At 43.2% G+C, this 13,140-nt stretch overlaps 1 protein-coding gene across 1 annotated transcript in view; it reads left to right on the top strand.

The window, feature by feature from the left end:
- ILRUN (inflammation and lipid regulator with UBA-like and NBR1-like domains) overlaps positions 1-13,140 on the top strand; it is an 81,031-nt gene that overhangs the window by 53,105 nt on the left and 14,786 nt on the right. Inside the window, exon 4 of the mRNA XM_033095777.1 lies at positions 10,436-10,764. Within this exon, the coding sequence (XP_032951668.1) occupies positions 10,436-10,764 (329 nt within the window). The remainder of the gene's footprint in view (positions 1-10,435; positions 10,765-13,140) is intronic.

Genomic DNA, 13,140 nt, shown 5'->3' with positions numbered 1-13,140 from the left:
GCAATGAAATTGCAAACAGAAAATCAATAGAGAAAATCAACAAAACCAAAAGCTGGTTCTTTGAAAAGATCGATTAAATCAATAAGCCTCTAGCCAGGCTAACAAAAAAAGGGAGAAGACACAGATTACTAATATGAGAAATAAAAGAGGGGATATCACTACAGATTCTATGGATATTAAAAGGATAGTAAAAGAATATTATAAGCAACTCTGTACAAATTTGATAGTGTAGTTGTAATGGACCACTTCCTTGAAAGATACAATCTGCCAAACCTCACAAAAAAAATAGATAATCTGAATTAGACCTATACTAATAAATTTAACCAAAAATTAATAACCTTATAAAACAGAAAGCACCAGGTTCAGATGAGTTCACTGGGTAATTCTACCAAACATTTAAGGGAGAAATTATATCATTTCTCTAGAAAGAAGCAGAAGCAATACTTTCTGACTCATTCTATGAGGCCAGCATTATCCTAATACCAAAACCAGACATAGACATTGTAAGAAAAGAAATCGCAGACCATTATGTCTTATGAACATAGATACAAAAATCTTCATCAAAATATTAGCAAGTCAAATCTAACAATGTGAAAAAAGAATTATATACACCATGACCAAGTGGGATTTATCGCAGGTATGCAAGGCCGATTCAATATTCAGTGATCAGCTAATGTAATAAACCACATTGACAGGCTAAGAAGGAACACGTGTTCAAATCAATAGATGCAGAAAAATTCTCAAAATCTAACACCCATTCATAATGAAACTCTCAGCAAACTAGGAATAGAGGGGAACGTCTTCTACTTGATAAAGAACATCTCCAAAAAACCTTCAGCCAACATCATACTTAAAGGTGAAAAATTAGAAGTTTCCTGCTAAGATCAGAAATAAGGCAAGGAAGGGCCACTGCTTTTCAGCATCATACTGGAAACATTATCTAATGCAGTAAGACAACTAAAGGAAATAAAAGGTATACAGGAAGGAAGAAATAAAACTATCTTTTTTTGCAGATGACATGATTATGTAGAAAATTTGAGAGAATTGACAAAACTCCTGGAACTAATAATTATAACAAGGTTGCAGGATACAGGTTGATATACAAGTTAATTACCTTCCCACGTGGCAGCAATGAACAAGTTCAATTTGAAATTAAAACCACATGATCTTACATGTTAGCACCCCCCCCAAAATGAAACACCTCAATATAAATCTATCAAAATATAAACAAGATAAATAAGAGAAAAACAAAAAAATCCAAAGAAATATATCAAAGAAGTATCAAATAAATTGGGAGAGATTTCGTGTTCGTGGATGGGAAGACTCATATTGTCAAGATGTTATCTCTTCCCAGTTTGATCTGTGATTCAACACAATCCCAATTAAAATCCCAGCAAGTTAGCGTGGGTATGTCAACAAACTGATTCTAAATTTTATATAGAAAGGCAAAAGACCCAGAATAGCTAACTCAGGATTGAAGAAGAACAAAGTTGGAGAACTGACACTCCTCGACTTCAAGACTTACTATAAAGCTGCAGTAATCAAGACAGTGTGGTATTATTGGTGAAAGAATAAATAGATCAGTGGAACGGAATAGAGAGCCCACAAATAGACCAACACAAATATAGTCTACTTTGATCTTTGACAACACACTGGAGGTAAGATAGTCTTTTCAACAAATGGTAACTAGACATCTACATGCAAAAAAAGGAACCTACACACAGACCTTCTTCATAAAAGTTAACTCAAAATTGATCATAAAACTAAATGTAAACTGTGAAACTATAAAACTCCTAGAATATAATAGGAAAAAGTCTAGATGACCATGGGTATAGCAGTGACTTTTTTTCTTCTTTTTTTTTTTTTGTAAAGATTTTATTGGGGAAGGTGAACAGGACTTTATTGGGGAACAGTGTGTACTTCCAGGCCTTTTTTCCAAGTCAAGTTGTCCTTTCAGTGTTAATTGTGGAGGGTGCTGTTCAGCTTCAAGTTGTTGTCCTTTCAGTCTTAGTTGTGGAGGACACAGCTCAGCTCCAGGTCCAGTTGCCGTTGCTAGTTGCAGGGGGCGCAGCCCACCATCCCTTGGACAGGGTGGGAGAGCAGAGTTAACCTCCTGTACGTGGTCAGGAGTCTCCAGACCCAAAAAGCCTTCACCAAGGGTAACTAGTCACCGTCAGTGACGCTGTGTTACACGTTTTGCCCCTAATTATGTCCAAGTTAGTGTTTGAGTTTCTAACAAAAGACAAATGAGGCTTATGTCTTGTCATGCTTTTAAGTATTCAAAACATACATAGTAATGACTGTAGAAAGGTCTAAGCATCCTACGTTCAACCTCGCCTTAGAAGCATGTGTACCAGGAGGAATGGCCTTTTGTTTTTTAATGAAGGTATTTAAAGTTGAATTAAATGAATCAGTTGCTGGTCTAAAATTTTACTTACTGGTGGTTGAACTAAATATTTATTTGAAAGTACTTCGTCTGCGCGAATATTCTTTTTTTCAATACGCCTTGATGCAAATGCTACAGATATCAAGAAGCACCAAGTGTGTCCCAATCAGACTCATTCAGAAATTTAGCAGAAATAGTGAAGGAATAAGAATACCAGCCATTTTTCTACCTATTTGCATATAAACTGGACAGTATTTACATGTGAAGCCGCTTAATCCAATGCCATACTCGGGTGCTTTTCAACACTAATGCCAAAATGATTGTTAAAATGCCAGTTTTGATCTGTCTATTTTACGCCACATGCATAATGTCCTGTCGCTAAAGTTTTGATTCCCTACATTATCCTTAAACATAATGGTACTTTGACATTTAAATTACTAATTACGTTGCTTAAATGTACTTTCATGCCATATTAATTTTCTACAACTGGACTATAACACCCTCAGAATATGCTCTATTAGGCTGCTGCAAAAGTTTGAATTATTAGGATGTTAATATTTCCATCTTTTCTGCCAGGAATAGTATTATCTATTTCCTGATTGGTGGAACTCTCAAACCTGACCAGGGGTGGGCAGGAGTACTGCACGGTATTACAGATAAGCCTAGACCAAGATCAAAAAGATCTGACTTCTGGCTTTGATTCTGCCACGTAATACATTACTGATTGGCCTTGAGCAACTAACTTAAAGTTACTGGGCCTCAGGACTTTTATTTTAAATCCATTGTGATGACATACGCATAACAAATTGACCTTCTTAGCCATTTTAAAGTGTACAGTTCCCTGACATTACGTGCATTCACATTGTTATGCAACCTGAACTCTTCTCATCTTGCAAAACCAAAGCTCTGCACCCGTAAATGTAAGTCCTTCATTCTCTTCTCCCCCGGCCCTGACCACCCCTGCTCTTTCTGTCTCCATGAATCTGACTACTCCAGGTACCTCACTGATAAGTGGTATCATACGGCATTTGTCCTCTTGTGACTGGCTGATTTCACTTAGCATACGTCTTTGAAGGTTCATCCAACTTGTAGCATGTCTCAGAATTTCCTTCCTTTTTAAGGCTGAATCACTCCATTGTTTGTGTAGACCATACTGTTTCAGCCCATTTATCCATCAGTGTTGGAACTTGGATTGTTCCCACCTTTTGGTATTATGAATAATGCCGCTATGAAAGTGGGTGTTCAAGGCCCTGCTGTTGGTTCTTTGGGGGCACACACCTAGAAGTGAAATTGCTAGACCAGGTAGCAATTCTATTTTTAATTTTTTGAGGAACTGCCATACAGTTTTCCATAGCAGCTGTGCCGTTTTACCCTCTCACCGGCAGTGCACAGGGACCCAGTTTCTCCACATCCTCACCATGATGGGTGTGAGGTGGTGTCTCATTATGGCTTTGATTTGCATTTTCCTGACGAGTGACATTGAGCTCTTTTTCATGTGCTTTTTGACCATTCAGTTTGTCTGTTCAAGTCCGTTGCCCGTTTTTAATCAGGTTATTTGTTTTATTTTGTAAGAGTTCTTTAATTTTAATTCTGCATATTAGCCCCTTCCAACATATGATTTGCATATATATTCTCCATTCATGGTTTGTCTTTTCACTCTGTTGATCGTGTCCTTTGATGTACAAAAATTTTAATTTTAATGTAATCCAGTTTATCTTTTTTTTCTTTGGTTACCTTTGCTTTTGGTGTCATATCCGAGGAATGATTTCCAAATCCAATGTCATAAAGATCTCCTTCTGTGTTTTCTTCTAAAAGAGTTATAGTTTTAGCCTAATGTTTAGGTCTGTGATCCATTTTTAGTTTATTTTTGTATATGGTGTGAGGTAAGGTCCAACGTCATTGTTTTGCATGTGAATATTCAATTTTCCCGGTATCATTTGTGGAAAAAGACTGTCCTGCCCCTTTGAATGGTCTTGGTACTTGTCGGCACTTGTCGGAAATTATTTGATCATAAATAGGAGGATTTGTTTCTGAGCTCTCTATTCTTTTCCATGGTCTGTATGTCTGTCTGTCTGCCAGTACCACACTATTTTGATTACTGTAGTTTTGTAATAAGTTTTGAAATCAGGTCGTGTGAGACCCCCAACTTTGTTCTTTTTCAAAATTATTTGACTCTTAGTGATGCTGAGGTAAGTCAGAGGGTTGAAACGGTGACAGCCTGATCCCTCATTGCAGTAAAACGGATGAGGGAAGAGGCATTTGTAAGGTTTCCGTTGCTGCTGAGTGCTTCTGAAGAGGCTCTCGGAGGTGTGGGCACCAGTTTGGGGTTGGCTGCTGTTTCTGAGGCAGGATCAGAAGGGAGGCTGAATTAGGCTCCTGCCGCCAGGAGACAAGGGCAGCTTGGCAGCTGGGTGTCCTCAGATGGCTGGAACCAAGCGGGACTGGGCATTGTTGGTAAGAAGGCTGTAGCTGCTGGGGCGGGGGGCGGGGGGGTGGTGGTTATGGCATTTTACATCGGCTGCGTGGCCTGGGGAGAAACGCTGTTTCCTGTTAACGTTGCACCTGCCTTGGCAGGGTTGTTTTTTCGTTTTGCATTCTGAGCTGATTTTCACCTTTTGTCTCAGACATATTTTTACTCTTTAAGTTCCATGACACTGGTTTTACTGGTTTGGGGAAGCGTAGGGATCATTGTTTTTTAAGACTTGAAGCAAATGAGTAAGTGATTAAATAATCGCTGTACTTACCACCACCACCCCCTTTTAAGGTAAAAGCTCATGAATATTAAGTAGGGCATGATTTGGAAAAATTGTGAAGTACAAATAGTTTCTTTGTTGCTGCCGTTTCACCTTAGCTTTCTGAGCCCCTCTCCATCCTGTGGGCGCCAGGGACCCTTCACTCTCAGCTCACCCAGTCTTCCAGGGCTTTTTCTCAGGCTTCTCTTTCTTCTCCCCTATGTGAACTCTTGTCCATTGGTTGCCTTGATAATAAGGTTAAGTTAACAATATATTTCTTTGAGGGGCATTTACATTTTAAAAGGAAGTTACTGAGAATAATACTGCAACTAAGGAACAAGTGTCTAGTGCACTTCTGTGGCAGGGTGGCTGGGGAAGCAGTGTTTCTTCACGTGCTGTAAATGGGCTGCGCCCAGGCATCGGGAGCTGCCGTCTGAGGAGCGGATGAACGGGGGAGGGCCTGCCTCCACCCTCTTCTCGCACAGGTGCGGAGGGCCTGGTGTGCTGATAGACGTGCAAGTGAGTGAGTGCCCAGGCGTGTGCCATTGGAGCAAGGTGACGGGGTGGAGGGAACGTGGGCATGCAGACTGGAAGTTGGCACTAAGCAGATTGGTGCAAGGACTGGAAGTGCTTCTTACCGTGGACACACGCTGCCACTTTGCTCGTTCCCAAGATGGACATGAAGATGCACGGGCCTGCTCAAAATACCGCCCCCGTGCTGCTTACTGTTGGGGCGCGTTTCAGGCCCCGAGACAACCAGCGCTCAGACTCTCCTTGCAAGCCTCTCACTGGAGTGAGGCAGTGCAGACCCAGCGGGCCTCCAGAGGGAAACGTGAGCCCGTAGCTCGTAGCCCAGCAGCTCGCTAGTACCTGTGACCCCTCCAGCCCCAAGTGGCTCTCTGTCCTCAGGAGAAATGTGAGCTTCCTGTTGGGCTTTGAAGATTCACTGAGCTTTAGGGAGGATTTGAATCCACAGCCACCAAAACTAGAAGTTGCCTCCATGGTAATCGTCCATGTGTATGCCGACTAAAGCCAGGCTGTCTTCTGGTGCTGTGGCATTCTTGTCTCACAGCTCCTGGGGACGAGCCTGAGGCGGTGGCTCTAGAGATCAGAAGCCTACAGATTTCAATCCTGGCCACAGCTTGAATTACTTGGAGGTGTCCTTGTAAACCGGGTTTTTCAAGGTGGTGCTTTCCCAAGTGCCCTGGCCATTCCCCCTCGGGAAGCCCAGCTCACGTGGAGCCTGTTGATGCCGCAATTGCTGCTGCTGTGAGTGGTTTCTGTTTGCATGGTTTGCATGGTGTGCAGGCTAGAGGAAAGCTCTGGAATTAGGCAGGCAGCCGCAGCCCAGCCCCCACGTCAGGGTGCTGGCTCCTGGGTACAGGTGCTGGCGCATTTGTACTGTTCCCCTGTTTGAGGCCAGTGAACTGGCCCTACTGCTCTATCGAGAAGGGGTTGCATTGGGAAACCGTGAGCTCCCCACGGACAGGCGTGAGTCGGGTACGGTGAACACGGGGGTCTGTCTGAGCCTCAGAAGTATCTGAGCATGTGCAGGCCCCTCCTCCTTGCCCTGCTGCAGCCTGTTCTACCTACGGCTGAGTCAGAGCTTTCCTTCTGCACAGAGAGTGGTTTCTGTTGGCCGTTGTTGCAGCTTTTCCTCTCAATGTCTGAAAATACAGTCTTTAATGCTGTGCTAATTTCTTTTTGTAGATTTGACTTTGAAACGATTTTAGATTTACAGTCAAGTTTCAGAGATGATACAGAGTTTTCATGTACCCAGTTCCCCCCCTTGTGAGTGTTCGTATAACTATCGCACACTTGTTAGAATGAAGACGTCAACGCTGGTACATTACTGTTAACTGAACTCCAGACTTTATGTAGATTTTACCAGTTTTTCCATTCACGACCTCTTTCTGTTCCAAAATCCAGTGTAGGGTACCACATTACGCTTAGTCTCCTCTGGTCTGTGACAGTTTCTCAGTCTTTCCATGTTTTTCATGAGCCCTGATAATTTTGAGAAACTCTGGCAGGTGTCCTTTCTAATGTCCCCCAGTCTGAGCTGGTCTGATGTTTCCCTCGTGGTTAGACTGACGGTATGGACTTGGGGAAGAATACTGCAGAGGTGAAGCGCCCTGTCAGGGGGTACTGATATTTGCATAGCTTCGCTGGAGATGGCAGCCTCGGTCACTTGGTTAAGCAGTTGGTTTGCCAGTTTCTCCGCTGTGAAGTTACTGTTTTTCTCTTTCCCTACTCTGTTCTTTAGAAGCAAATCACTAAGACTAGCCCACCCTCGAGGTGGGTTGGGGAATGTAGAGAATTAAGCCCCACCTCTCGGAAAGGGGGAGTATCTATTATTTGAAATTTTTATGTATGGAAGTTTGTCTCTTCTCCCCCATGTAATCATTTATTTATATAACTATGGACTCATGTATTTATTTTATACTTTGAGTTATAATCCAGTACTTTGTTATTTATTTTGTTTACCATATTGTTTCAACTTTGTACTTACTATGAAAGGTTTTATCATATGTAAAAGGGATGCAGTGAATGAAATAATATTTACAGTACTTTCTAGCTCCAAAGTTCTGGCGCAGGAGCTTTTAAAAAAATCACCGTAAAGCAAGACATTCTAAAATCAGTTTCTCCATTTGCTTACTAATCCCTGATTGTGTAGCCTTGGCACTTAGTTCTGCTTTCTTGATTTCTTTCGTAGGACATCCTTTTGGCCCGTTTATTTGATATTGCCGCCAAAGAACATGTGTCTGTTGGTAAAGCTACGATGGCCTGGGAAATAGAACTGACTTACTTACATGTTTAGTTCCCTGGATACACTTCCCAAGTTGCTGTTGGAAAGAAGTAGGTGTGAATTAAAAGGCTGTGCTGCGAGTTGGTAGTTCTTCGTCGTCATCTGCGCTGGTTTCCAACTTGAGGTCTGATCTTGAGCCCATCACTTCTACCCGTTAGATGACCCCTTAGATTTCTTATAGCTGTAATTTTATCGTCAGAGATAGTAAAATACCTGACTGGCAGTTCTCTTCTCAGTAATCATGGCATTCTGGCAAGAGTGGGAAATGGCCAGCCTCTCTGAAACAAGCTTATTGAACCCATCTTCACCGTCTTTTTTATTTTGATCACACACACACACACACTCTCACACTCATACACACTCATTCACACTCTGCATGAGAAGAACACATTCTGAAATGTGAAATCTAGAGGTAGTGCCCAGATGACTCAGATTGTACAGTGTAGAAGGCATTTTTACTGTTCGTGATGAGCCATCATGATCATGACTTTGGCGGATCAGAACCGGAGTGTTTATTGTCGGTATTTATAAATCAGTGGCTTCTTAAATGACATTCCTTTTACAGATACCGTGCAGAATCTGTGAACAGTACAGAAAAGGAGCTAAGGTGAATAAAGTGCGGTGGCTTAAGTACGATAAGGCCCTGTGAGTTATGTTAAAGAAGCTTTAGTTCTCAGAGCTGGGGGGAAATGCCTTTAGTCTTGTATACTGATACCGCCTTCAGAAGACTGTCCTTTCTCAGAAGCATTTAGTTTCCTGAGCTAAGAGAACGAAGCATATTACATGTCACTGAGTGCTCAATGTATCACGTACTTACGAGAGCGTTTTGGAAAACAGGTGGAAGATGACAAGTAGGAATCAGTGTACTATAGAACAGGACGGTTCATTTGGGGACAACGCACAGAGAGTGAAGGACGTTGCTTTTGGTTAGAAAGATAGGACAGAAGAGCATGGGATGGGTTTTGCTTTAAGGTGCACGCTCTTCATGCTAGTTTATGAGATTGACTTAGAGCCTTGGATGAAAGTGCTCTGACCTGCTGTAGCGGCCGTGTCCCGGGCTTCTCAGGGAAGTGGCCCGCTGCTCGTCCTGGCTGCCGGTGTTGAATCAACAGGCTGTGCTGCTGTTGTACTAGTTCCCGTGAGGATTCACATTGCTGTAGTAAGGGTGTCTGGAACGGACGTCCGTTCCTGTGAGTCATGCTAGCTGCTGATGGCTTTAGCTTCTCCTGAGGCGAAAAGCATCGCTAATTCTAGAAGTGAACACCAGATGTCACTGCGTCTCCACTCACTAGGGTTCTGGCTCTTAGCTGTTTGGATGCCACGCAGTTCTTACTACAGCTCCCAAACCACCAACCTCGCATTGAGCATTTATGGCCACCTGACACCCACAGGTCCCCTTCCGATGCACAGAACCCAGATTGAGAGGAAACACAGCCCAAGAGGGTTTTCCTCAGCTTCCTTCCTTATCCTCTTCACCTACATATGGTCTGTATTTCCAGGTAGCTAACTGGTGAAGTTTATTTGCGTGTATTTGTTTTCAGCAGGGTTCACACTTCAGAGCTTCTTGGCCTTTCTGTAGCTTGCTTGTTGACAACCTTCCAGCAGGAAAGTAGATGCCACTCTTCTCTGAATTTAGGTGCTGGACATCAAAGGAAACTGCCACTTTATTCTTTAGTTTGAACCCTTAGCTTCGGCAATTGAGGAAAGAAACAACTGAATGATAACCAAAAGTTTTGTGGTGCATCTTTTAAAATAAATCTCTTATGGTTTCAGTGCAGATAGTAGGGTTTCCTTATCTGACAGAAAGGCGAAGTTGGTGTTAAAATGAATTATTGTGGAAAGTCTGAGACACACTGAATTTTTTGTTTCTTTTGATCACATAGGTTGTGGAAATAGCCAGGGTGATACCTGTCCTAATACGTCAGCTTTTGTGCTGGTTGACACCTGTGTCCTGGTGTAATTATTAATAGCTCCTTCTCTCACTCTCAGTTGACCCAGTTTGGACAATATATGGTCACTCTAAATTGCCCAAAGGGGCGGGAGGCAGTTGATACGTAGCAGTTTTAGTAGTTACAAACATTTTTTGACTCAAGAATTATGCCTGCCTGGAGTTTTCTGAGTTAAACACATGTAAAATAAAGCAAAAACCACAAAGAGCTTGTAATTCTGGGGAAATAGTTTTTGGGTTTCTATCTATTGATCGTTGTTCCCTGAAGTAATGATTTTCAAATATGGCTGTGCACCAGAATCAACTAGTAACGTTTTTACAGAGTTTCTTGGGTCTCACGGCACATCTCTACTGAATTTGTGTCAGAGTTGGAACTTGTCCTTACCAGAAATGTAGAGCTTCATGCAGTGTGAATGTACTGGGCTGCTTTGTCAGCTGGCTTCTAAACTGGCATCGAGCACACTTCTCTCCATGGTGTGGGTGGTGCTTGGGGTTCTCGGTGGCGGCAGCTTTCGGCCTCGGGGGCATGCCTGGCATTGACATACTCTGCCTTTTTGTTTCAGATGTCATCTGGGTGATTCTCAGTGTGGAGGTGGGTGGACTTTTAGGCGTGACGCAGCAGCTGTCATCTTTTGAAACGGAGTTCAACACACAGCCACATCGCAAGGTAGAAGGAAACTTCAACCCGTTTGCCTCTCCCCAAAAGAACCGACAATCAGATGAAAACAACTTAAAAGACCCTGGGGGTTCCGGGTTCGACTCGATCAGCAAAAACACATGGGCTCCTGCTCCTGACCAAACCGAGCAAGATGAGAATAGACTCTCACAGAACTCTGTAAATCTGTCCCCCAGCAGTCACGCAAACAACTTATCAGTAGTGACTTACAGTAAGGTAGGTGCCCTCGGAGAAGAGGAGAAGGGGTAGGTGGTGGGCCTTGGGATCTGTGATACCCCTTCATGGCAAACCTACAATCCTAGAATGTTCTTTAAGACTGCTTAGCTCTCCTGCCAACAGCAACAACACAGAGCCTACCCCTTCTCCCCTCCCCCTCCCCATCTTCATGTCCTGTGGAGATTACTTCATCCACATTTATAATTTACTCCTGTCTCTCTGCTCTGGTTTGGGTGTTGAAAGAACAAAGTTGTTTACCTTTAGCATTTAAAAAAAGAAAGTCAAAATATCACCAGCCATGCTTCCATCAGAAACGTATACTAAGCTTAGAGTGACAGCAGCACACCTTTGGGGTTGGTTCCTACTTTATTGTTTTGGTTTGGGGTGGGGTTTTCGTTTATTTTATTTTTTCTGAGGAACAAGACAAGCTCAATGATTTCTCCTAAATGTTGGGCTTTCACCGCAGTTGCCTTGTCTGCATGTCTTCTTGCTGTTTTCTCAGTCTGTGTGGCCTCCTCGTCCACAACCCACAGTGGCCCAGTGATATTTTGACTTTTCACGTAATAAGTTATTTCATGGGGAATAAGGGAGAGAATTCTTCATTGAGTGAATTATGATTTTAAATATTCTGATTGTTCTGAGACACTCTCCTGGGTGTTTGATTTCTCAATTGGTTTCTCTTTATGCTGTTGGATCACACGGTGTCTGCCACACGCTGCTAAGGTGCTGATGGTTCCTGGCTGTGGGCTGTGGGTGCCTGAAAGCCCTGGTGCTGAGTGACCACTGTCGCCGGCGGTCCGAGGGGTGGCGTCGGCGCCCTGGCCTGCGCTTTTTCCCTAATCAGTCTGCTGCGTGTTCGGCCAGCATCCCACCCAATAATCTTGTGCCTCTGACATCCGTCCTTCCTTCGTGTTGGCATTCACCCTCAACGTTTTTTAAATAAAATTGGTGTTTATTGGAGGAACAAGTTGCTCTGTTGTAAGAATGGTATTTTTCTGACCAGTGTTTTGCATATGGTCTAGACCAGGAGGCAAATGAAGAAAAGAAACCTGGCGATGTGACTCGTCTTTCTCCACATGGTCTAGTATGAGGGACTTCATTCACTATTAGTGTCGCAAAGGATTGATTGATTGGCTGATTGGATAGTCATTATAACGGATTCTGTGGAGTCACATTAGTTCTACAGGATGTAAGAGAAGTAGATTTTGGCAAGGCAGTAAATTGTCTGTTTGAGAAAAGACTTCACATCTTAACTTAATCAAAGATTTTCCTCTAAGTTCCTCTTGCTCCAGATTTTTCTTCCTTAAATGTAATCCTTCAGAGTATGACTGCTCTGCGTGGCACAGGCTCTAGAACGCCGTTTTAGAACAGGAACTTGAGGCAGTTGAGTTTCATGGGAAGATGAGAGTTGCAGGAAGCACAGCCAGTTGCTCCAATACTCTTTACAACGGAAGCCCCTGTGAGCTCCCTGTGAGCCGTCACTGTAGTCGTAGGAGAAGGCTGCTGTCCCTGGCCCAGGCGCTGCACTCACCTTCCTGAACTGTGAAACTGGGAGCTGTGTTCTCCTCATCTAGGGCTTTAGGGACTGAGGCCATTCGCCAGCTCTGTTTGCCCTGGCCCAGGTGTGTTTGGGGGCGTGCGCTGTCAGAATGGATTACCTCCCAGTCTGTTGAGGTCCCAGCATACTGCGTTTTGAGGGCTGGGCTGTGGTGAGACTATTGAGAGATTTCTTAAGGTTGATGAACTCATGGTGTGTTACCAAAATTGTTTTTCATGAACTCTGTGGGATCATTCAGCAGTAGCACTTGCAAAAACCACAGAGAAAGGTTCTCATGAGAGATGATATCCAAGGAGATTGTTGTCTGTAATGCATTGAGAATGTGGCAGTAAGATCCCAAGAGAAATTGGAGCCTCCCCTTTTTTTCATTTAAGCAGAATCATATTCAGAAAGCACTTATGTGTGAGCAACCAGCAAGTTCGGTGGAAGTTTTTCTGGCTTGAGTTGCGTCAGCTCCACGTCTCAGGGCTCTTTAGGAATGGGACGGTGTAATCCGTCAGCACTAAGTCTTTGTTAACACATTTGTGCACTGTTTAGAGCAGTGCACCTTGTTCAGTAGGAGACGTGAAGAATACAAGACGTGAGCCTGCCAGCTAGCAGCTTTACAGTACAGTAGGGGAGGCGAAACATGCGTACAGTTCGGTCAAGACGAAGTATGAATTTGGTCAGTAGAAAACAACACGGTCAAAATGTATAATTTGTGTATATGGCTGGGGCGGTTAGAGTTAGAGAAAGCAGAGACAGAGTTGATGGAAAAGAGCCTTTTAGAGAATGGACAGATTTGGAAAGACAGGAAGGACGATGGATGGTATGGAGAA

Source organism: Rhinolophus ferrumequinum, chromosome 3 (assembly GCF_004115265.2).
Source record: "Rhinolophus ferrumequinum isolate MPI-CBG mRhiFer1 chromosome 3, mRhiFer1_v1.p, whole genome shotgun sequence".
Classification (NCBI taxonomy): domain Eukaryota; kingdom Metazoa; phylum Chordata; class Mammalia; order Chiroptera; family Rhinolophidae; genus Rhinolophus; species Rhinolophus ferrumequinum.
Note: the sequence above shows the minus strand (reverse complement) of the source record. Positions and strands in the feature narration are given on the sequence as shown.